The sequence below is a fragment of the Cyprinodon tularosa genome, unplaced genomic scaffold, assembly GCF_016077235.1.
Source record: "Cyprinodon tularosa strain WSP-4 unplaced genomic scaffold, ASM1607723v1 ctg336, whole genome shotgun sequence".
Lineage (NCBI taxonomy): Eukaryota > Metazoa > Chordata > Actinopteri > Cyprinodontiformes > Cyprinodontidae > Cyprinodon > Cyprinodon tularosa.
This window is the reverse complement of record NW_024039048.1, coordinates 1,060,139-1,085,610: the sequence shown is the minus strand read 5'-3', so window position 1 is coordinate 1,085,610 and position 25,472 is coordinate 1,060,139. Positions and strand designations below refer to the sequence as shown.

General features: G+C 38.7%; 1 protein-coding gene across 5 annotated transcripts in view; it reads left to right on the top strand.

Moving 5' to 3' along the window:
* The window catches only part of anks1b (ankyrin repeat and sterile alpha motif domain containing 1B), a 296,256-nt gene that overhangs the window by 105,400 nt on the left and 165,384 nt on the right, over positions 1-25,472 (top strand). For 4 of the 5 annotated variants that reach the window (XM_038294207.1, XM_038294206.1, XM_038294209.1 and 1 more), the window contains exons 6-9: positions 5,665-5,740; positions 8,500-8,601; positions 14,615-14,737; positions 20,290-20,477. In XM_038294207.1, the coding sequence (XP_038150135.1) occupies positions 5,665-5,740; positions 8,500-8,601; positions 14,615-14,737; positions 20,290-20,477 (489 nt within the window). Of the gene's footprint in view, positions 1-2,607; positions 2,735-5,664; positions 5,741-8,499; positions 8,602-14,614; positions 14,738-20,289; positions 20,478-25,472 lie in introns of those variants that run through there. The other variant, XM_038294210.1, reaches the window with a different exon arrangement.

Sequence of the window (25,472 nt, the reverse complement as noted above, 5' to 3'; positions counted from 1 at the left end):
AAAAGAAATTTAGGACAAGACTAAAATGTTGCATGAGGCCCATTGTTCTTTTCTTGATATGCTTCATTTTCATCTGTGAACAGCTGATGTGCCTTGAGAAAAAGTTCAGCTTTTGTCTCCTCTGTACATAGAACAATCTCCCTGAGGCTTTGTAGCTGGTCAATATGTTGTTTGGCAAATTTTTTTAAACAATTGTGTCCTCCTTTGTCTTCTCCCATTAAGTCCACTTTGGCTCAAACAACAATGGTGCGATCTGACACTGATGTTTGTTTCGCTTGAATTTCACCTTTAAGCTACTTTTTATTATGGCTCTTCTTTCTTTGATTTTTCATCACTTTTTCTCCTTTGTCCATGACCAGGGAGGTTGACTACAGTCCCATGGATCTTAAAATGTCTGCACAGATGTAGTTACTGGAACATCAACCTGATTAAAGTCTTGTTACCTTTATCTTTAGCATGCTTGTCTGTTATGTTCCTATCTTCTGAGATAATGCTTTCCTTTGCTTCCTCTGGTCCATCTTTAGTGTGGTACACACCATGGCTGTGTCCGAACATCCACCCTAACCCCTAAAATCCTCGATAGCTATGTAGAGCGGGGACTATGTGGTGAAGTTTATAGTGAACTCTGTTATCCGAAGGTTCGGACAGATGATCACTACTTTTCTCTCCCTATTGGTCATGTATCTCCGCCTCCCCGCACCGTGCCTGCGCCATTTTTGTTTTTTCTCGTCGCCACAACAAATCCCATGATGCTTTGCAAGGACAGCTCTCACAAAGCATTGATATAGCAGGGATATATCTGCTTGTCTACTGACCATGGATGATAACTACTTTTTAAGGTGCATTGTGGGAAATTTCGATACCACTAGACGTTCAGACACTCATATAAAATGGCGTAACCACTACATAGTGCCCTATATACGGATTAGGGCAAATGTTGGGACACGGTCCATTTCAACACAGCACAGTGACTATATGTAGCCATAGATTACAAAGTTTTTGACACCTGTCATCTTAATTATTGGACATACCTTGGTTTAACATGTTCCTTTGGTCACATTATTTATACATTATTTACAGTACAGTATAACAAAAACAAACTACTCAGTCTGAAGAAACATCAGTAAGATGTATACATTTCCTAGTCAAGCTTAGAAATTCTATAAATCTACTTTTATTTTTCTTTAAGGTGCTTTAGAGCATGATTGGTCTGAAACTAAACTGTCCAAAATTAAAGGTAACACTCTAATAACACCTAGATCTGAAAGAATTAAATATTCTCATTAAATACTTTGTCATGTACAAAATTGAATGTGCCGACAACAAAATCACACAAAATTTATCAATGGAAATGTAAACAGGGATATTTGGGTATATTCTGACCTGTGAAATTCTGAATCATCATTTTAGAGTTCTTTCAATGTGCAGATCCCTGAATCAGTCACATTGTACATGACTGCCTCTTTTAGTCCTTTTATGTGTGTATTTGCAAGTTCACACACACTCTAATCTAGAGAGCAAGGGTGGTTCTTTACAGAGATTTAGCCTCCGGCTTCATGTGTCTGGTGAAGATGAACACGAAGGTCTTTGATATGTCACTACTGCTAGTTTCTCAGCCTTGTTATGAAAATTGCAAGCCTTTGATAGATCTCATTTTTAGTTTGCACTCTCCACTTTCTCTTTACTAAAAATTTCTAAAAACAAAACTGTTATTAGAGCAGCACTAATGATTGTTTGCAGATTGATTAATATGGCGCTATTCTTTCCTTTAATTGACTAATAATCTGATGGCAAAAGGTTCTTAGATTTTTTTCACATGTTTTTAAACCAGTGAAGCTTAAAGTTATGCTACTTGAATGCTTGATGGAGCATGTTTACCAGGGTCTTGGCTAAAATACAGCTGAGTTGATTATGATTTAGTCTTCTTCCTTTTAGTTCCCTAAATAGCATTTTAACCAATGAGTTAAAACAAATACCACCTTATTTTTATGTTGACTAACATATTATTATACCCCTAGCTATAAATTGTCCCCAGCTGAAAGGATTTATTCATGTCGATTACTTTAGTGCAGTATGTAGGTAAGAGTGTGAATGAATAATTTATAGAAGCAGCGCTCCTTTGTGTTCCTGTCGTCCTTTCTCTTTTCTGTGTTTCCGTTGTAGTAAAGGACATTCCCCACAGAGGATAACTCCATATGTTGGGCAGGCAGCCAGTAAAGTTTTGGGGATTTTAACCAAAGGGAAAACACAGAACAGCAAGTGCATTAATTGCTTAGACTGTCTGAGAAGCTCAGCTTAGGTCATCCCTCTGTCCACATGCTGCTAGTGTTGATCCACTGATCTCATATCAGCTTAGGCAACATATGAGGCTACCCTGTGCTTTTCAATCGCAGGAAACTCCTCGATAGTTGGAATTGCCTTTTTTGCTTCCTCATGACATCACAATATTATCGCCGGGGGAAACAGGACAGGAAGTAGTGTGGGAAGTTGAAAAGGGAAGGTCATACGTGTCAGAGTAAGGGGTGGCTCCCTTCCTGTGCCAGGACCTCCTCTTTTACATGGGATTTAAAGACTAGTTGCACGAATTAGATGCTTTTACTTAAACTTGTTTTGTTTTGCATTTAAACCTGTAGATTTCATTGGGCATCCATTGCAGGGTTTAGATTTGTAGGATCTTGTACATTGGTTTGTTTTCCTGTCTCTCTGGCGATAAAAGAGGAACCATTGGGTCACAGTAAGTTTGATTTGCTGCAGCGTTATGTTCAGTGTGCAGGTCTGGCTGCCATCCAGATGATTTGTCTTCATTAAGGCTCAAAGTTCTGTTCAAGGTAGTGTTTTTATCTGTATTGTCAGGAAGCCAACCATGAAAGATGCTGTGTATTTAACTTCATATACACATTGGGGTTTGTGTGCTCAGGTGCGTGTGCTTTTGTGTCAGATGGGCATTCATACTTTTAGTGACGGATGCCTGTCAGCATATTTTTATGCATTGGAGACATAGAACTCTAAACTATAAAAAAGTAAGACATTTTGTTGTATTTGTAATAGAGTAAACATTGACAACGATGTGAAATGCTTCTTATTCCTTCAAATAGCTTTCATCTGGTAAAACCTGAAATGTAAATGTACCATTTCTTGTCCTTTTCCACTTCATCCCGGACGGGGTCATTGGGGCAGCAGTCTCAGTAGAGACTCCCAGACTTCGCTCTCCAGAGACACCTTCTCCAGCTAAGCTGGAGGAAGCGGCTCTTTCAGCCAAACTGAGAGACCTAGTCACTCCAGCAAGTCCTGGGTTGTCCCATGGACCTCCTCCCAGTACCCCAGGACACCTCCCGAGGGTAGATGAGAATTTAGATGAGAAGCAGCTTGACATCCGCTGGTACCTAAACCAGACCCCCTCGGCACCTAGAAATCTGGACTGGACCGATGAGAGAGGGTAGGACTGGCGGAGTCCAGAATGCACCAGGAACAGGTCCGACTTAATGCCGGCAATGCGGACCAGCTTCTTCTCTGCTTGTGCAGAGACCGGATAGCCTATAGTAAAGGGCCTCTTGCTCCATACTCCTGAAATGCCCCCCACAAGGCACCATGGTGAAATACCTTTTCCACAAACCACATGTGGACTGGGGCAATCCCTTATAATCCCTCTAGTACCCTGCAGGTGGTATAGAGCTGGTCCTCTGTTCCATGGCCAGGACAAAAACCACACTGCTCCTTCTGATACCACTGTTTGACCATCAGTCGGACCTCCTCTCTAGAACCCTGGCATTGGCATTCCTAGGGAGGAGTGTAATTCCCTTATAGTTGCAACGCACCCTCCGGTCTCATTTCTTATGCAGAGGAACCACCACCCCAGTTTGCCAATCCATGGGCACTGTCCTGGACCTCCTTGCGATGTTCAGTCTGAGTTATGAAGAAATCACTGAACAAATCTCTTCCACTGTCCTACAATGTCCTCTTTCAGGGTCAGCAGCAGGGTCAACAATGATAGCAAATCAGTGTTTTCCCCTCCAGAAATAATGCTTTGAGGCCATCCCATAGTCTTACTCCATGGCCTCTCCAAACTCCTCTCAGACTACAGTTTTTGCCTCTGCAACCACACTGGCCAATGGCACGCTTGGCTTCATGATACCTGCCTGCTGCCTCGGGAGTCACAAAAGCCTACTATTGGCTTGTGTGATCCTTAGCAGAAGGAGAGAACATGGCTAACTTAGACTCGATGTCTCCAGTCTCCCTTGGAATCTGGGAGAATTTTTTCCGTCCCTCTCTTCACCCAAGTGTCCAAGATATGAAGATCAGAAGATACAACCATAAATTCGATCATCTACCTCTGGCCAAGGGTGTTCTTGTGTGAGGTGCAATTATTATAATAATAATGAAATAATGAAATACCACTTGGGTTTTGAGCTGGGGGTCTGTTCCTTCTGATTACACCCCACCATTTGTTACTGTGTTACAGAGGGGAGCAGTCAAAACCCCTGCCCTGTCATTGAGTTGACATTCAGCGTCCCCAGAGCCAGTCTAAGAGCCATGGATTTGGGTTGCTTCTGCCTCTGACTGCCGCCAGTCTTTACCCAGTCTGTGCCGGTCTCTCGTGGTTCCCCCTGTGGGTACTGAGCCTACTGGGGATAGCATCATGTCAATCCTTCGGGCTGGACTTGGCGAAGTCGTACGAGGAAAAACCCGGCCACCAGACAGTCTCCTACGAATCACAACTCCAGGCCTGGGTGAGGTCCCAGCTCCTTATGACGTCGACATACCAGGCGACGTCACTTGTCTCGATTTTTTTTTTTGTAGCATTTTTGGTTATCATTGGGGCTTTGCAAACCACTCTTTGTCTGACCTTTCACCCAGTGGGTGCCAATGGGGTCATCCAGTCATTGAAACCCCTCCACCACATTAAGGTGGCAGTTTAAAGAAGGGGAAACTAAATGTGATCAACTAAAACCCTTTTTTTTTCAATATCCCTTGTAACCTCATACATATGTGGATAGGGAGTGAAAATTACTATATAGGATCTCTTCTTTATGTAACCTAAATGTTCTGTTTTCACTTTGTGTTTGTTTTTGTTGTTAAAAATTGTAACATTTTTTTTCCTTTGATAAGTAAAATGCGTGTTGATCAATCCACATGCTAGTTTTGTTTACATATGGAGTAAAAGTTTAAGAAAAAGAAGCAATAAAAAAAAAAAACCCAACAACATCTCTTGATGAAATGACAAAGTGTGGCTCCAGGTATTTTAACATGTACTATGAGTTGCAGTAGCATTATTGTCCAAAGCGCCACGACAAAGACTAAAATCTGCAGCCTTTTCTCTCTTTTGTTCTGCATCTGCCTCTCCAAGTTGATTTCGTTCTGTTGCATCATACCTGTAATATTAATACTCAAGGCAGGAACTCTAGAATGAGTGAAATGGGACATTTCTACACAAGGTTCCATTCCCCATGTAATGGTGTAAAATCCCTGCATGACTTCTTCTAACCACTGAGAGAGGAAAAAAATAGTCATATAAAATCAAAACATAATTTACACCCTTTATAATCGCTACTTCTTTTCTTTGATTTCTGCTGTGCTCTCAGGCCACTTCACTTCAGATCTATTTCTGTGTGTTCCCAGTTGTAAAAGTTATGGAATATTAACACGTGCACTCTCCATTTCTTGTAGACGGAGAATGGGAGTGCTCTTCACGAAGCTGCTCTTTTTGGGAAGATGGATGTAGTTCGCCTTTTGCTTGACTCAGGTAGGTCTATAAATATGCTGTAATAAAAAAACCAGTGTGCTTTTTATGGGCTTTAGTTCCCCTTGTTTTCTTTTTTATTCTAACCTGCAGTCAGATTTCCCACATATTTATTATTTTCTGCAGATTGTAGTGTTGTTTTTATTCAACTGTGCTGCATTCCTCAGTCCTGTCCAAATGATTTATTTTTGGCTTTTATAATCACTCCATACCTGTTTGCTCTTCAGCCAAAACAGCAGGATGTGATCTTTTTAAAGTAATCTCCCAGTTGGACTGTGGAGATTAAATGTAATAAATGACACAAGGTGACCCTTAGTGTTGAGCCTCCCTAAAATGTTGACATGTGATCCAGATATTAGATAACAACAAACAAAGTTGTGTAAAAATGTGTATTTGTGCCAAAGTCAAAACACCTAAAACCACATTATGATGAAACGATAAGCAGTACTATCTGGACCGTATTGTCCTTTGATCATGCTGCCATCTTCCACCCACTTCCCTGCAGCGCTCCCAGTTTCCTGCAGGACTTCCTCTAAGTGGACAAGTTCCTTTTGGCCGGATTTACAGTATATCAGCATCCTGGATTGTTGTAAAACTGTGCTGTCATGTGCTGTCGTATCTGAAACTTTGAATATAATAAATGTTCTAACAGGAAGTAGAGACTTTTTTTAACCCCAGGTTCAACTTTGGGCGGGACAACAACCTTGATCATGAAACCAGAGCTATATTAGAAGGTTTTAGATAAGAGGTCACCCTCTGGGGACATTTTCATGGGGAAAGTAAGCAAGTAACATTTTGACCCTTATATATCCTCCTACAAATCCCTGTTTCGAAAAGGCCATCATCTCCCTCTGCTGCCTCTGGCCCAGTTAGTTATTACCTGAGATGCTTGTTGAACACTTTTGGATTTTTTGAGGTATATATATTGGAAGAGCCAGCAAAGTAACGCAGATAAAACCTTTATCCTAAGAGGGAAGAGAGAAAGTGAAACGGACCTGGACAGCGCTGCAGTAGAGTGAATCTTGGTGACCAGTACCTCAGACAAAAGCTTGATGCCCAACTATAGCAGTAATATAGACCTGGAAGTTATAGTAATGCAGTAATGCAGACCTGGAAATGTTATTGGACTTGTAAGGTCCATATGTGCTAACCTTTGTTAATGTTGTGACTTTATACTGAAACATCAAACATGGAGAGATTGAATTACCTTATTAGAGTAATTCATCGGTTTACATGAGAGGTTTTATTAAATTTCACTGACTTTTATAAAGGTGACAATTTGCAGCAAAAAGGCGACTGCACATTGGTGTACATAATTTACAGGCCACCTCTACAGATATTTTGTTGATATTCATTTAGTAGGTTTGAGAGAATCAGTGCGCTTCAGCTGTGGAGCACAGTTTACAAAAGGACTATATTCAAAAAGGTCCTGTAGGCGGAGTCTAACTTAAGAAAAATGAATTAGTCCTGTGTTTAGCAGTTGTTGGTAATAAAAAAGGGTGCCGAATTTCAGACCAAAATCTTTTAAAGACAATATAGAATAGACTAGACTAGAATAGAAAATCCCTTTATTTACCCACAATGGGGAAATTCTGGTGTTAACAGCAGCAAAAAGATTATAGAGGAAAAGAAATATGTATATATATTAGGGATGCACGATATTGGGATTTTGGCCGATATCCGATATGCCGATATTTTAAAACTCATGTAGCCGATAACCGATATCGATACCGATGTCAAAGCTGGACAAAAATAAGTAGTCATTGAAAATAGCAGTTTTGTTATCCATTTCTGACACTTTGAAAAATAATATACTCAAATATATTTTCATATGCTGATATCAAATTGATTTTTAAAAACGCAGTATCGATCTATTTTACTTTCAAAATCTCGTGGAATTTCATCGTTCTGTTACAAACTCTCGTGATATTTTGCAAATTCTTGTGAGATTTTGTTATTAAAATAGATCGATACCGCGTCAATATATCAACATATAAAAATATGGCAAAATTTCGTGAATTTTTGGGGGATTTCGTCCGATATTCAGTTTTAAGGTCGATACCGATAGGGGGTTGATTATATCGTGCATCCCTAAAAATTATTATTACAAGTTATTATAGTTTCCCTTCCCGTGAATGGGTTTGTTGATATATTAGTTTTTATTGTTGGCAAGGTCTTTATTTAAAAGAGATTTCTAAGCTCAAAGAGATTTACCTTGATTAATAAAGGTTGCATATATAAACACAAATCCCAATCAAACGTATATTTTTGGTTTTCATTTGAGAAAACATGTTCAGGTTGTTTGAATGTTTGATGATGATAAAAAAAAAGTGGAACAGGCAGAAAGTAGGAAATTAATAGAAAACAAGAATCATTTCTGTCTTAGGTTGAGTCTGACTAGAGATTATTAAAGTTCAGCATTTGCACAGGATGAGTGGTTTCACATAAATTAAATAGTAAAGTACATTATTTTCGCAAATAGTTTGCAATGTCTTGTCTTTGATTGTCTGGGATTGGGATTTTCCACATATGCGTTTCTGTAGTAGTCCGTTTCTTCATGTATTTTTTGAGAATTCTAATAAAAAAGGTCAAAATTAGATGGAGAAAAAATCAGTTCCTCAAAGTATTTTCTCTGAAGTCCGACTTTTCTTGCTTTAACAATATCTAATGTGGCATAAGGCTCCATCGAGGACTGTGTGATCAGTTTTACTCTTGTGAAAAAGTGTTGCACAATCCAAACTTTCTTTGCTTGTGAATTTCAGGGATAGACACCAGTTTAAGAGACAGTCAGGGGAGGACGGCGCTGGAGATTCTCAGAGACCACCCAGCACCAAAATCTCAGCAGATCACTGCTCTTATTCAAGGTAAGAAAAACATAAGAGAAAGATATCCTGATTTGTTCTATAGAAAATAAAGAAGTGTCTGTTAACGGTTTCTAGGTTTAGGTGTAGATTTTGGCTTCAAAAATGCCTTAGATGTCACAACTGCAAAGTTTTTCTTTTTTTACTTGTATTTGCTCAGAGATCACTGGCTGCTGTTTGCTTTTTATTGGCTGCAGGTGACAGTTGATTGAATTTGTTGAGTGGTGTGAACATATTGAGCCACAGAGCAACATACTGGCAAATATGACACCATGACCTTTGGAAGTGGATGTGGTCCAGCTGAGAAATCTCATTTGTTTTTCTTCCAGGAAACTGAGCAAATCCCCACAATGTCGCATTCATTTCACATTTCTTCAATTGTCTTGTAGGCTGTTTTGTAGCAGCTATAAGATGCTATCAGTGAGGTGTTGGAATGTGCAAAGTGAGAATCAGTGAGTTTAAAATCACAATCAGACAAGGCAGTACTATTTAGGATCTATTTAAAATACAGTGAAAAACAATGCATCAACCACAGAGGATTGGTTTACTTTTTAAGTGGGGCAGGGGTTATGTGGTTTAGGCTTCTCTGTGATGCACTACACTAATGCAAGAAGAGTTGTTACTGGCACCATGCACAAAGGTGAACACAAACAATTTTATAAACAGAGAAAACGGGTTAACTGACTTTGCATAAGAGTAAATGGTTATAACTAAAGCAAATTATATGATTGTGTAAAAGCAATGTATGTCGGGCTGAAGTTGGTAATTATTACCTGATGTAGATCATATTTTCACCTCATAGTTTGCAACATACCTCACATTCTTAACACCACCTGGTTTATTTCACATCATTAGAAACATGAGCAGAAGGCAGCAAACACAAAGGTAGCCTGGTGCTGAACAAGCAGCCTTTGTGACCCTCAGAAACAATACAGCATTAATTACATTATTCAACACAGTTTTAATAATTTCATGCTTTTCAATTCAAACCATTTTTAGATGCTGATGGAAATAATTTGTTTTTTAATGATCAATAACATTTGTAAACTTGGTGGAAACTGGGAAGCTGTGGCTTTCTTCTCATGTTTACACTCAAAATGTCCAACAGGGAGCAAACGTTTTATACTTTTATAATTATGCAATGAATGGAAAACATTAAAATTTATCTTTATTACACAGAATATGGTTTAGAAATAGAAAAAATCCTTTATGGTCCCACTTTGGGAAAATACCGGTACATTTCTGCCATGTTGCTCTATATTTAGAAATGTTCAGCCTCCGTGTCAGCTTTACATTTTTTACACCTACAGTTATATTTCTGGTTAAATTTTAGTCTTTTGCCAGTGAGATTGGATTATTTTTGTGATGCAGACATGGCCTTGCTGAAGAAAACCATTTTTACCGCACAATGCTGCCAAGACCATGTTTCTCAGTCATAGATGGCATCTACAGGGAAAGTTCTAGTTTTACTAATCACTGTAGGGTATTTTGCAATATAAGCCCTTAAAAGTCGTCATAAGGGTTGTCATTCTGTGGTGAAAATGGGGTAAAAAAAGATTGTTCTGCAGTTGAGTCCTGATGGGCTTTACGGTGTAAAGGTGTATGACTATTTGTAGCAACAGATTCTTTGACAAATTTTCTCGACAATTAAAATGTTATGCAGTAAAATGTGTGAACTTTTTCAGGCAGAATATGTTGTAAAAGCCAAAATATTGTTTAAAAAACTATTTTTGAAGCTGATGCTATATTAGTTTAGCCACAATTTGATTGATTGAAATCCAGAGGTTGGTGGGGCATTAATTTGTCCTCTGGTTTTTAAAAAAAAGATTTACTTCTGAGTTGTTCTTTCTTCAACTATCCTTTAAAATTCCCCTTTTTGCTTTCATACATGTTTGTGTTTAACCATTGATTGCTAGTGTGAATTTTCTCTGCAGTCCAAAAAATACATCTTCTAAAGACGTGCATTAAAAAGCTATAATCGTGCGGCCTGGAGGCCGTCTCGCTCTGTCATTGTGGAGGCTAACGGGTGTATATATTGGGCACATAATCATCGCTAATTTAAAGTAAAATAGATAAATGCATATAGAAACAGAGAGATGTCTGTCTGAAGAGCATGTGTGGGAGCCAAAATCAACCACAAACGAGGTTTAATTAGGAGGTGAAAAAACAGAGAAGCTGAGCTCCGAGAATCTGATGAGCTGGCAGCAAAACTGATAGTTAAGCAGGAAAACACAATGAAAGAGAAAGATTTGAAGTAACACGTATGAGAGGCAGGAAACAAATTAAATAAAAGCATCTGGTTCATTTGTCAGCCAGTTTTAAGGTATGTGTCTTTGTTTTATAGAAAATGACTTTAAAAGCATGAGTTTGCCCTTTTTTAAATAAAGTTCAGAAATAATTCAATTTCAATTCAGTTTATTTATATAACGCCAATTACCAGCACATGTCATCTCAAGGCACTTTACAGTTCATCAGATCATACAGTCAAATTGATTCAAAGTTTTCTATCTAAGGAAAACCAGTTGATGCATCGGCTCATTGACTGAAATGGAATCCCTCACACTAAGCATGCTTGTAGCGACAGTGGAGAGGAAAAACTCCCTTTTAACAGGAAGAAACCTCCAGCAGAATTTCGCTCAGTGTGAGCGGCCATCTGCTGAGGCCGACTGGGGTTCAAGGAGACAGAAGCAGAGATACAGAAAGCAGCTGTAAAAGGCGGCAACATCCAGGAAACACACAGCCAGGCAGACGAGCTCCGAGCCAACTCCCATGTCCGAGGATGAAGAGAGCACATCCAGCCAGTCACAGCCTGGGCTAGTATTTAAAAACTAGTTCAGCTGTTGCTAAAATAATAGTTGGAGCAATATCTATGGCGATGCAACCAATGGAACATCTCATTACTGAAAGCAGCTCAGCAATCCAAGTGGCTCAGAGTACAGCTCCTTCTCTTTCACATCCATACAATTCGATTAAAGTGGCTCAGGCATTTGTTTTCATTGTCCTTTGGTCATCTCTCCAAGAGATTATAGACAGCTCACCAGAAAATGGAGTGACAAACTGGAGGAATTGTGACACTAGGCTGAAGTTTGAACGTTCAGGTTTCCTCGAGAGGATCTTGAGGATATATTAGGGTGTCTGCTGTCCCTGTGCCCAGGTCCTCCATAAAGTGGACAACTGCTACCATAGATAAAGAGTAAAATTTGGATTGTTGTAAAATTTCCTATTGTTATGATGTAAAAAGGCCTCTTTTCTTTAGACACATTAAGATGAAACATTTTCTGGCTTTTGTTCTTAACAGAGACCACATAAAAAAAACAACATTCAGGGTTTTCCAATGTTCTATTTTGGGCCCCTCCCATTGCATATTTACATGCTCCCTCTATCTGCCAAACAACTTCTCCTTAACAACTGTATGCAGATGACACACAGCTCTACATTACAATGAGATTGTGGGCCCATTCAAGATTTGCATAAAAGTATAAAAAAAAAAAAATGCATGATTGTTCTAAAATGTTCTCCAGTTGAACAAAAACAGGACTCAAGTAATAATTTATGGGTTATCACACAACTTCCATTAATGGTGGGAAGTGGTGTTGCATCTTTAATTTGTTTATCAATACAGTGGAATCCGCTTATAGTGGTCACGTTGGTCCAGAGCCAATTTGATAGCTTCCGCATTTACTGAATTTTATTACAGTACCATGCACATTTAATTACACTATACTGCGCTGTGGGCAGACATAACTCTGGTAGCCTGGTGCCGCATTTTTTTTTTAACAAGTATGAAGTTTGAAACAATTTCATAGAAGGTACCTGCATAGGCTACATAAAATTAAAGGTAGGCTATGTCTGTTTTGTGTTTGTGATCTGCTGAGATCCCTTAACATATTTGTCCATGGTTCCCTGGATCAGAGTGTTGTCAAACACAGTGTTCACTTCTTTTTCAAAATGATGTAAAAGGTCAAAGTTTTTCAAACTAACATGCAGGAGACCAGTCTTTAAAATGCAAACTGCATTCCTCATGTCAGCTCTGGAAGGGACAACAGTCTCCACATCTTCCTCCTCCTCCCCCTCCTCGCTGCGCGCAGCAATGCTGCCTGCATCGGAGCACTCTTGTACCTCCGCAATGATGTCATCCGTCACAGGCTCTCACACCGGGGCTCTGTCATCACTTTTGATCCACTTATTAAATATTTATGCACATTTACATTCATAAAATGGCCAAAAATGAACACTATAGGCCGATTTCTGGATTACTATAGTTAATTAATAACAGTACTATAATTACTATCCCAGCATGCAGCAGTTGGGTTCCAGGGAGTTCATGGATAAATCAAAATTATAAGTTAAAGATTCACTTTTCTGCTGCTGCTGGTTGGCAAAAGTACATTTTGAAAAGGTTTGAGGCGAAAAAATAATACTTTGAAGCTTCACCATGTCGCCAATTTACTGATTTAATGTGTAATAAAAAAAAATCAATCATTGGAAACCCCGTGGCAACCATTAGACCTCTGAGGCTAACTACTAACGGCTACAGTAGTCTTCTCTGCATTTTACCGCTGGTTCTGATAGCATCTTTTTTTGGGGGGGTTTTGTTTTATTTGGCAAAACTTTCCTTTTTTATATAATTATCTGACTGTGTTAATAAGTTGTGAGTTATTTTCTTTTACTAGGGTAATGTTGATTATTATCTAGAGCAGGGGTCTGCAACCCAAACTGTTCAAAGAGCCAAAGAACAATAAACAAATCTTTCTGGTGCTGGAAAAAATGTAAAAGTCATATATAAGACTTACTATAAACAAAATATTTAAACAGCATTTGTATAGAAATGATTCTGTCCCACGCCTTTTGAACACTATAAGCGGATTCCACTGTATAAAGATTGAACAAAGAAACATATTTGATCAAACATGTTTTTTGTGGATGGGTTTTTAGATAATACATAGATAAATATCTAAAGCTGATCATTTTACATGACTCTTAATTTGTCTTTGTGGTATTTCTCAGGGTTAAATTCCGGGGTACTAATTTTCCTCCTCATAAATTCTAGTCCAGCACTAATGTTAAACAAATGAATCCGCTGGGAGGGATTTTGGCCTTTTAATGTAAAAAAGAACACTAGTCTACGTCTTGTCAGAAACTTTGACCATCAAACTCCAATCTCTCCAAGCCAGAGGTGGAAAGCCGTTTGGGCATCAGCATAAACGGGAGGCGTAATGTGTTTGTTTATTAGAGGAAGGAAGAAAGGGCGAGAGGGGGCCCAGCTGTGGTTGGGTGAAAGGATCAGCTGCAAGCCATTTCCTGTTGGAGAGGAGATGGAGAAGGACACACACATGCAGACGCATCGAGTCTGCAGCAGCTGAGGCTGCGTCTCTGGCACATTGTTAGGAGTGATTCTCGCTTGATTTGATGGAAATAAATCTTTCAACAATTTTACTTCAATTACCTGTCAGCAACTAGTTGTCATTTTGCTGTATTTAGCTGGATTCTGCATGATTTCTGCTGGTAATAGAGAATCTATGGCAAATGCTAAAATAAAACATGACCAAGCATTTTATGCCTTTTATTTGTGACTCATCTCTGCATCAGAACTGTGGAGATCTGTCCATATTACCAGAGCTCTGTAATAACAGGGACTCAACAACCTCATTTCACCACGTTTTCATAATTGGCTGCTAATTTTGATGTAATTGTGATAATGATAAAGGCCTTGATTAATCTCTGTCTCATCCTCTCTCAGTGGAGCTTCTTTTTTCCAACTCTGTCCCTCCTCTGCTCTGTAGACAGCTCTGCTAGCAGAAGCTGTGAAGTGATTTTTTTTTTTTTGGAAAGGTGTGAATTGAATGCAGCTCAGGCTGTTTTCCATGCAGATGATTGCTCTCTTATATTGATCCAGGAAAACAACTGAAATGGTTTCTGTCACCCAGTGCAGCTCCTCCATCACAGTCACTTTTAGACGTTTGTTTTTTCTCTTATTGACCTCCTTCTTTTTCCCACCCTGTATCGATGTGTGTAGAGTACATGAAGAATGAGATGGAGGGACGGAGTATTTTAGAAGATCATGTCCGGATATGTCCTGTACCAGCGCCTCGGATCTCTATCCCTTCGCCTCCTGCCTCGCCATCCCTCCACCATAAAAGTAAGTTTAGAAATCTCTGATTAAAACAATTTATAGGAAAATTTTCAGCTTATTTCTTATCTTCTACATATGTAAATCTGCAGATTTCCATACATAGAACTCAGCACTCTGATGAAATTAGTCCGCAGCGTAATAGATCATCAACTGTATTTTACAGTGAGCCTCATGTGTAAAAAAATATTATTTTTCACACTAACCCCCCTGGAGTGTTTTGCTAAACACTCATACGTGACTTTGGCCGTTTCTCAATATGCATACTCATGTGTTCGTGATGCGTCATCAGCCTCAGTGGCGTTCCAATTGCAAAGAACACAACACGGAGTGTTCTTTAGAATGACATACACTATATTGCCAAAAGTATTTGCTCACCCATCCAAATTATTGGAATCAGGTGTTCCAATCACTTCCATGGCCACAGGTGTATAAATTCAAGCACCTAGGCATGCAGACTGTTTTTACAAACATTTGTGAAAGAATGGGTCGCTCTCAGGAGCTCAGTGAATTCCAGCGTGGAACTGTGATAGGATGCCACCTGTGCAACAAATCCAGTCGTGAAATTTCCTCGCTCCTAAATATTCCACAGTCAACTGTCAGCTGTATTATAAGAAAATGGAAGTGTTTGGGAACGACAGCAACTCAGCCACGAAGTGGTAGGCCACGTAAACTGACGGAGCGGGGTCAGCGGATGCTGACGCGCATAGTGCGAAGAGGTCGCCAACTTTCTGCAGAGTCAATCACTACAGACCTCCAAACTTCATGTGGCCTTCAGATTAGCTCAAGAACAGTGCACAGAGAGCTTCATGGAATGGGTTTCCATGGTCGAGCAGCTGCATCCAAGCCATACATCACCAAGTGCAATGCAAAGCGTCGGATGCGGTGGTGTAAAGCACGCCGCCACTGGACTCTAGAGCAGTGGAGACGCGTTCTCTGGAGTGACGAATCGCGCTTCTCCATCTGGCAATCTGATGGACGGGTCTGGGTTTGGCGGTTGCCAGGAGAACGGTACTTGTCTGACTGCATTGTGCCAAGTGTAAAGTTTGGTGGAGGGGGGATTATGGTGTGGGGTTGTTTTTCAGGAGCTGGGCTTGGCCCCTTAGTTCCAGTGAAAGGAACTCTGAATGCTTCAGCATACCAAGACATTTTGGACAATTCCATGCTCCCAACTTTGTGGGAACAGTTTGGAGCTGGCCCCTTCCTCTTCCAACATGACTGTGCACCAGTGCACAAAGCAAGGTCCATAAAGACATGGATGACAGAGTCTGGTGTGGATGAACTTGACTGGCCTGCACAGAGTCCTGACCTCAACCCGATAGAACACCTTTGGGATGAATTAGAGCGGAGACTGAGAGCCAGGCCTTCTCGTCCAACATCAGTGTGCGACCTCACAAATGCGCTTCTGGAAGAATGGTCAAAAATTCCCATAAACACACTCCTAAACCTTGTGGACAGCCTTCCCAGAAGAGTTGAAGCTGTTCTAGCTGCAAAGGGTGGACCGACGTCATATTGAACCCTATGGATTAGGAACGGGATGTCACTTAAGCTCATATGTGAGTCAAGGCAGGTGAGCAAATACTTTTGGCAATATAGTGTATATCCCAGCATGCAACAGTTGGGTTCCAGGGAGTGCTTGCGTAGCTCAGAATGATAACTTAAAGATTCACTTTTCTGGTTCTGCTGGTTGACAAAAGTACATTTTCAAATCGTTTGAGGGGAGAAAATAATACTTTAAAGCTTCACCATGTGGCCAATTTACTGATATAGTGTGTAATAAAAAAAAAAAAAAATTATTGGAAACACCGTGGCAACCATTAGACCTCTTCTCGGCGTAGTAGCACTGGCTTTAATGGGTTTTGTTTTATTTGGCAAAACATTAATTTTATATGTGTTTATCTGACTGAGAGTCTCCCGACTGATCTGCGAGTGAAACCTTGAAAGCTCACGCGATCAGGATGGTCTCACGAAGCTAGTCAGCAACCCAAACTGATGAAAGAGCCATATTGGACCAAAAAAACAAACAAATCTTTCTGGTGCCGGAAAAATTTAAAAATCTTATATAAGACTCGTATGGCAACACGGGCTCTATGTGTATTAGCCCACTATAAAAAAGGAGTATGTGGGCTTAAATATATAATAAGCATTCATGATTAAATGTTTATCCTGGAGCACATTTCATATAGTAGCATGAGGTGAGGGAGGAGCAGTGAACACACTTACCATGCGCTGCTTCACCCCCCTTCCCCGCGCGGTTTAGGTTTTGTTGCATTGATGAAATTATAGAAACACGATAAAGGAGTCTTTCCTTGGTCGAGCGTGTTTCTGTTGGGAGGAGTTGATTGAGTCATGAGAAACCAAGCAGGAACTGACATCATCAGAGCAGAGCTCTCTAACCCTGGAATCCCACATCCTCCTTCACCAGCGTTCCTTGGGGATATTTTTATTTTGAGGATTTGGGGAAAAAAATGGAAGAAAGTTCACATACCGTCATCAAAGCGCCACCTGTTCGATTTGTGGACGTTTTATATGCTTGCAACCAAACTAGCAGCAGTAGTAGAGTTTGGAGATGTAATCCACTTCTTAAATCTATCTTTGCTCTCATCTAATTTATCCAGAAGTTCTGCAATCGCACTTTTTCTCTCACTTCCAGCTTTGTGATCGGCTGCATTTTTAGCATGCCTTCCTGGAAATGCCTCTCCAAATTACTCTCTTAATTTTTTGACAACCTCTCATTACAAAGCAAAAACGCAGGCAGTCCTTCTGCATTGATAATAACAGCTAAGGATTCGGTCCATTCTTTGAATCCTCTGTTCTCGTCAGCTATTTACCTTTTTTCCCCTTTGGGATCCATGGTCTGAGACACACCCGCCATGTTGTTTGCCTGGCACCGCGCCGTCGCTGTGTGTTGCACACTATGACCACTGATCTCTATGGCTATGATGCAGATTTACTCTAAAAGAAATGTTTACGTTTATTGTTTAAAAGTATTTATTGTGCAAGTTTTTACTGCATTGGAAAACATTTGTTTAAACTCCTGCACACCGTATTAAAACAAACAAAAAATAAAATTCATAAATTTTGAACAAGCTAAAGTGAGCCGCAAGGAGCCAAATGTGGCTCTGGAGCCACAGGTTGCTGACCCCTGATCTAGATGCTATTGATAACAGGAGGAGAAATGCAGGTCCGGATGAGCTGAGTGTGCGATGATGTCACAAGTACGATTGTTCCAGTTGACAAAGATTTGTTCTGGGTGCTCCTATTCGCAGCTTGTATATAATTCCTATGTTCAAGAACGGATTTGGTGGAAAAAAGAGTTGATAATTGTGTTTTTGTGAATTGAGAATCGGCTACAGTTAAGAAAAAATCAGGCTACTGACTGGCATAGCTTCATTATTTATCCCATTCTCTAGAGCAGGGGTAACCAAATAAAAATCAGCGGGGTCCGAATAAAGAAAATCATCAATCAGTAAAGGTCCGGAGACATTTTTTTAAATTATAATCTGTTACTTTAAACAGAATTTAACACTGAAATAAAAAGCAGGGTTTTAATGCATCCATGTTGTACATTGAATTTTTAAATTAAAAAAAAGTAAAAAAATCTGAAGTGTTTTTTGAAGAAAACAATATAGACAATTTCCTGATTCACATATTTTATAAAACACCTGAACCACCTGATCGTTTTTTTTTCTTTCATTTTTTTATGGTCTAATGAGAGCAGTGGGCTTTATGCTGCCCTGCATGGTTTAAACCTGGGTTTGAAAGGAGAAAAAAACATTTTAAAGCACATATCAAGGTGCTCATTTTGAGCCTGGATCCATATTTATTGTTGATTCTCTTCATGGTGGAGAATCCACAGCAGCAGGTTGAGGCAAACATCCTCTAAATGTACAGGGTCATCTTTGAGCACCATTTAACTTTTCTTTCACCAGTTCACTGCAGCTTTTTCAGCAGTCCAAACTTTCTCTGCTCTCTTTTTCTCATCATCTTCTCCTTCTCTCCCATCGCCCGGCTTGCCACAGGTTTGCCTGCTGTGTCTAAAAGTAGCAGCAGCAGCAACCCAGACTGACAGCAGCTCATTGGCTAATTTGTGTCACGTGCAGCCTGGTCCCGGTGGCTTTATCATATTAACAGGAGAAACAGCGCAAGTAAAGTTAGACACTGTCGTCGGACAACACGCAGTAATTTATAATTGTTTTAAATTAGGTTGGGTCTGGATTAGCCAGCAGGTGGGTCTGGATCCGGACCGTGGTCCGCTAAATCTCTGTAATAGAGTGGCTGGGGAAATTGGTTTATTTGTCACAAAGTTTTAGATTTTTCATTTGAGGTTCCTTAAAAATTCCTTTTTATTAGAAAATAAATAAAATTGACTGTCCATATTTTGCTAATAATTATCAAAATAGAAATGATTGGTCCACAGAATAATTGTAACTATGTATGACTTTTTTTTTTCAGAGTGAATTTATGTTTACACCTTAAAACAGTATCTTTAGACATCTAAGGGTGGCAACTGATTTTTGAGAGCTGTAAGTGGATTTCTTAATGTTATAAAGGATATCAAATGCATGCAAAATCTAAATTTGCAGAATGTACAGTGAGAAAAAACAGTCTTGAGCAATTTTTAAAAAACTGGCAGAGCGCTTCTTAGAATTTATCAGAGTAAGATTGCAAAGGTTTGTAACACGTGGTTCAGCTTATCTCAAATGAAATGTGTGGTTTTACTTTCCGCATCACACAAGCTGTAAAGCTGATTTCTTTTTAACACACAGCACAATGGCTCAGTTTTAAAGGCTTTCCCTGCCTGGTCTGCAGAGAGATTTGACCAGATGGTGACAAAGGAGTAAAAGCTGCATGATTTGTTTCTTCTGAATAGATGCACAAAAGACTGAAGGATCACTTTGAAATGTTGGCCAATTTATTACAGCTAAGTTGTTTAGAGTAGTAAAGAAGAGGGTAGGATGATGAGTGTTTGAGGTGGAAATTGGCATGTTTTAAAGAGGAAATGTGTTTTATTATAACTAGAAAACAACCCCAATCAAACTAACTGTTGTTTCCAATCTATTCTTATGCTGTGAAAATGCTTAGATTAGGGTGACAGCAGGTACTGCCTGATTGGCCTCATGCATTGATTATCTTATTGTATTTTAAAGCATACATTTATCATTAATGATATATATTTTTTAATAGTTGATATTTATGCTAATGTCATTCAGGTTGCTGGATATTCAAAATGTATTTCTATTTTTGTTATCTAGTCATATAAATTCAGGTTATCTAGAGGAGAGAAGTTACTTTCTGTGTGGCTTTAACCCTGTCCAACACTGCCCCCTGTGTTAGAGATATGACATAACAACTTTAGTACCTGGTCAGCTCTTCTTGATTCCAGACACTAAAAGTACTTCAATTATTTAAAGACTTGGATAATTTGCTTTTAATTGACCTGCAAAAGACAGAGAAAATGATTCTTGTAACTCTAGTACAATATTTTATCTGTTTTCATACTGACCCCATGTACGGTTAAAGGCCTTTACTGTGTTAATATTTCTCTCTCCCTCCAACAGATGATCCTGTGACGAGTGAGCTGTCCAAACTGTTCCATGACATCAAGAAGTGCAGAGACAGGGACTATTCCTTCGAGGAGCTCTGCCACACCATTTCATCCCACTCGATGGACAGCTTTGGGAGCGGGCGGCTGTCTGATGAGGAGCACCCAGACCGACCTAACGGCACCCTGACTCGAGTCAGCAAGGTACTTTTTTATGTTTATAAATAGATTTTTTAAGCAGCTGGTTCTGGTAAACTATTTAATCACCAAACAGATGCATTCAAATACCGTTTTATAATTACTCATCATGGGCTTCCGTTTCATAATACTTGATATAGCTGTAATTCATTTCAAAAGAATCTTTAGATCCACCATTTAAAAGTTATTTTGGATTATTTTTTAAACCGCCTTAGTCAGGATTATAAACACAGGCTAAATTTGATTTACAGACCTGAAATGTTGTGTGGATAAATTTCATAATATTTTTGGTAAGAAATGGGACACTTTTTGTGTCGGGAAATGTGAACATGTTTTTGATCAGAGTTTAATTAAATCATGATTGTTGCACTTTTAGGCAGTTTAAACTTGTTTAGAGATTTCACAGCCAAGCATTTATTTTCTTTGGTCTGTTTTCTGCTGCAGACCTGACTTTTAGTCTACACATTTAAAACAGGGTTAAGTACAAGCTAAGTTGCCTGCTTTTATTCACTCTAAAGGCTGATTTATACTTCAAAACTAGGTCGTCTGCGTAGGTGTCGCAGTGAACGCAAAGACGTCCCCGCCCCTTTCTCAGACACTCTGCTGCACCTTTTCCAAATTGTAGGTGACCGCACACAGAAGGCTTCTGATTGTTAAGATCTACATCCTCTTGCCGGCTTGTTTTGTTTGTATGACCGCCATTGCGGAAAACGATTCGTGAAGTTGGACCAGTTAGAAGAGTGAGGTGTGCGAGAACGCTGGGAACCTTTTTCCATCTGGATCCCCACTCTTTTTTGCCCTCATGTCCCTCCGAAGTCGCACAAACTTGCCCCCACTTCCTTACCGCCTCGGCCATATCTAGACCCACGGCTAGTTCCTGATTGTACCTCTTGCATCGTGACGTGGAATATAACATAGCGCAGACCACGCTTCAAAATTAAGCATAAATCAAAATTGTGTTTGGGATCATGTTACCATAGGACATTCCTCTTTTGATCAAATGATATGATATCAAGGTATTCTACACCATTGAGACAGACCCTCAGAATGATGCAGCCACCACCTTTCTCAGTAAGCTAACCTTAACCTCTGACCTCAACCTTAATGGTCCTAAAATTACAGTATATAGAATTAGAATTGGTGGTTAACTATCCAGCTAAAAATAGGTTTAATAGTTCCAAGGGGGTGTTTTCTCTAAATAAGAAATTTCTCTAAAGGAAAAATTCATCAGGAAAAAGAAGATCAGTTGTGAATCGGCGTGGACTCACTGTAACATGGGACTGGACTGTGCTCCAGGTAGGTACCTGTTTACAGGAGGAAGAGGTACGATAAACAGATGGCATAAGAAAATCCCCTCTACAATGTGCAGGTTTAGCCAACACTTAAAATATCATTACACGGGTAGTGTTTGGAAGTGTTTTGGTTTCCTGTGCAGACTATTGAGAGGGATGAGAAACGCTAATTTGTACAGTTTGTACTCCTGCTTCTACTTGTTCTATCAAAGATCCAGGCTTTATGCTTCAACAATATTCCCAGGGTCTATCAGATGGATGTTTTTAGGACACACTAATAGACTGTTCTCCACCTCTTATGAAACAGTTAAGTACACAAAATATTGTTTACTACTGATATGCCCTCCAGTGTTTTAGTTTAGTTTACGTTTCTCAGCATAGAGGTTCCCATGTAGAGATGTTTTAGGGCAGGACTTATGGAGCTCCAATCTTAACATCCAAATAAAAATTCCTGCTGTTAACAGTATTTCCTAATCTGAATGCTTTGATTTATACGTAATTTTTTTATCCTGATTCTAAAAACGAATTTGTAAAAACTTTAAAATGTACCCTTAATAGAGTTATATGACATATAACCTCATATAAAACTAAAGTAGCTGAAAGTTATCTGGTATTTGAGCTACAGATCACAGCTGCTGTTCATATTTTACTGTCAAACAATGAGGTGGGTCATTATAATCCAGTTCCCAGTGGGGAATAATAGCTAATAATGACTCCTAATAACATCTTTGTGTTATTTGTAGCCTTTTATCAATGACACCATGAATGTATCTCTTAATAAAACTGCATTACCGGTAAATTCTATTTTGTGATTTAGAAAGCTTCCCTCAGATGTGCTCTCACTCCTGAGGAAACTGTGAAGGAAACGTTTGACTGAAAATATCAAACTAAAAGCACATCTTTCCCTCTGTTTAAAGATTGGGGGGGGAAAATGTATATATATATATATATATATATATATATATATATATATATATATATATATATATATATATATATATATATATAATATAAAATTATATAATATAAAATTATATATAATATATAAAAAAATTCTAATTGATAAAAATCACCCTTTATCAGATAAAAAAAAGTTAAAAAACTGAAACTTCTATTTTGAATTATTAAATGCGTAATATGGAAATTTAGGCTTAAGAAATAACAGCACATGTTTGGATGCCCAAGGTTCAGCAACACAGGAAAAGAAGTGACATAGATATTTGGGGTTTATTGAAATAAAGTTAATTTATGTCCTTGGAGATTTAAGATTTAACTCTAATCTGTAATGGAAGATCTCAAACTAGACTTGGACTTAATAAAAATGTCTTCTTATCATTTCTGCATGACAGTAGTTCGAAAATAAATGATCTGAAATACTCTGGGGGTTGCTAAATGAGTGAAAAAATCTTTTGCAATGAGAAGCTGCATCAGATTTAGACAAAACAACAGATTCTTGTTTTAGTCAAATTTAGCCAAAAAAAATGCAAGGAGCATTTTCTGTTTTTCTTTTTTGTACTATTGGCATCATTAAGTTGCTAATATTTACTCTGCCTAATTCTTGTATTTAAGTATCTAGCAGCTAATATAGCTTATATACTCCAAAATATATAGAAACACAATGGTATAGTCATGTGTTTTTTTTTTCTTGTTGTTTATACTTTTAAAAAATTAAACAAAAACGAAATGTTTGCACATGAGGCACTAGGACATGCAGTGCATAAAATGTTCAACTGTAGCCACCATTATAAGCTTGAAGTAAAACTCTGAAATTAGGTGGTTTCAGGTCAGAAAAATGCCAAAATACAAACTCTATTTACAGTGGGTAAAAAAAGTATTCAAACCCCTTTAAATTTTTCACTCTTTGTTTCACTGCAGGTATTTGCTAAAATCAAAAACTTATTTCTCATTCATATATGCTTAACACCCCAACTTGACAGGGAAAAACCCCTCCAGAAATGTAGAGATTTTTGCAAATGTTTTAAAAAGAAAAACTGAAATGTCCAATGGTCTTAGGTTATCTTAAGTATTGCAGTATTTTTCATTTTTTCTAAATGGGGCTTGTACCTTCTCTGCTTTTCCAGCAGAGGGCAGTACCACACCCTCCAAAAACTGGCTCGGTTCTAACAGCTCTTGCCGCAGTTAGAAAACAGCTTTGGCGTGTTTGTTGAACAAACAGCTGTCCACCGCCTGCAGATGTTGGTTTTCTCTCGTCTTAAATACTGCAGTTTCCTTCCTGTTTTCACTGGCATCACTGACGTTAATCAGAAAACTTCAGCCCAACGTGAACCTGAGCCTTCAAGCCACACATGCCCACACAGAAATCTGTTTGTTCTGGTGCTTTCTGCTAACGTATTACAGCATGTCTGTTTTTATTTTCCTTTCTATGAGTGGGGTGGCTCTGATCAATAGTTCATTATTTTTCCATTTCTTCTCAATGTGAATGGAAGCCAAATCGTGTTTACCTACAGCAAAGCACACACCAAAGTCAGGAGGCTCACACACCTGTGCATGGGACGTGAACACACACACCTCAGCTCATTTAGGCTGTAATTATCTCAATCCATCTCCTGTCCTTCTCTCAGTAAGCACCAATTTGGATTGTGTTACGGAGCTGCTTGGTATGTGTGTTTGCGGGCCCCTGGGCCGGTGTCCGAACATGTTTCCAGGCCCATTAGTGTGTGATTTAGTGAGCCCATTAGTCATGAGTAAAACTCAGAACAGCTCTCTGACATGGCATCTTTCTGTGGCTCTGTGCCCGCAGTGTGTTGTCTCAAAGAATGAGTTTACTTAGTGTGTAGTAAGTGGACATAAGGACTAAAATACAAGAAAAAGGAAAAACAAGAGTACAATTACAGAATTTGAGGTTATATATAATATTTTTACTTCTTGATTTACTCAGCGCTCTAAGAACAGAGTATCTGATCTTTCTTTGTGATTTCAATTCAGTTTAGTTTATTTTTATAGCGGCAATTCACAACACATGTCATCTCAAGGCACTTTACAGTTCACCAGATCATCTAGTCAAATTGATTCTAAGTTTTATATCTAACGAAAACCAGTTGATTGCATCGACTTATTGACTCGAATGCAATCCCTCACACTAAGCATGCTTATAGCGACAGTAGAGAAGAAAAACTATGATCATCAAGTCTGGGGTTTTGAGATTCTCTGCAGAAATTATACTAGATACTAAAATTAATAATGATGAAGTATAGCTATGTGTTAACAAAAATCCCCTATAAAAAAACAAAACACAGTGGTTGCTGATGCTATTTTTACTATTATATCAGTGATTAAAAGATGTTGATGGATTTATTTTAATCTTGTGAGCATCTAGAATCGAATTTCTATGAATGAAATATGAATGCATCTTTTGAACATATATTTTGTTTTCATTGTTCTCTTTATAACTTAGATTTTTATAGCAAAAAAACAAACAAAACTGTTTTTCATTTATATGTTCTTTTTTATCTTGTAAATTAATAATTTTTCTTTTTTTTTGTATAATTAAGAAGTTATTTTTGTGATTATAATCACCCTATTAGATTATAAAGCATAATCTAAAGTTAATAATGGTTTACTGATCCTCCTGAAGTCTGCAACAAGTCAAAGTTGACCAGATGATGTTACAAAGTAGCAAGCTTTTATTTATTCATGCAATAATTCTCCAAAATTAAAATGATATATCAGTCCAAAAATGAAATCCTCA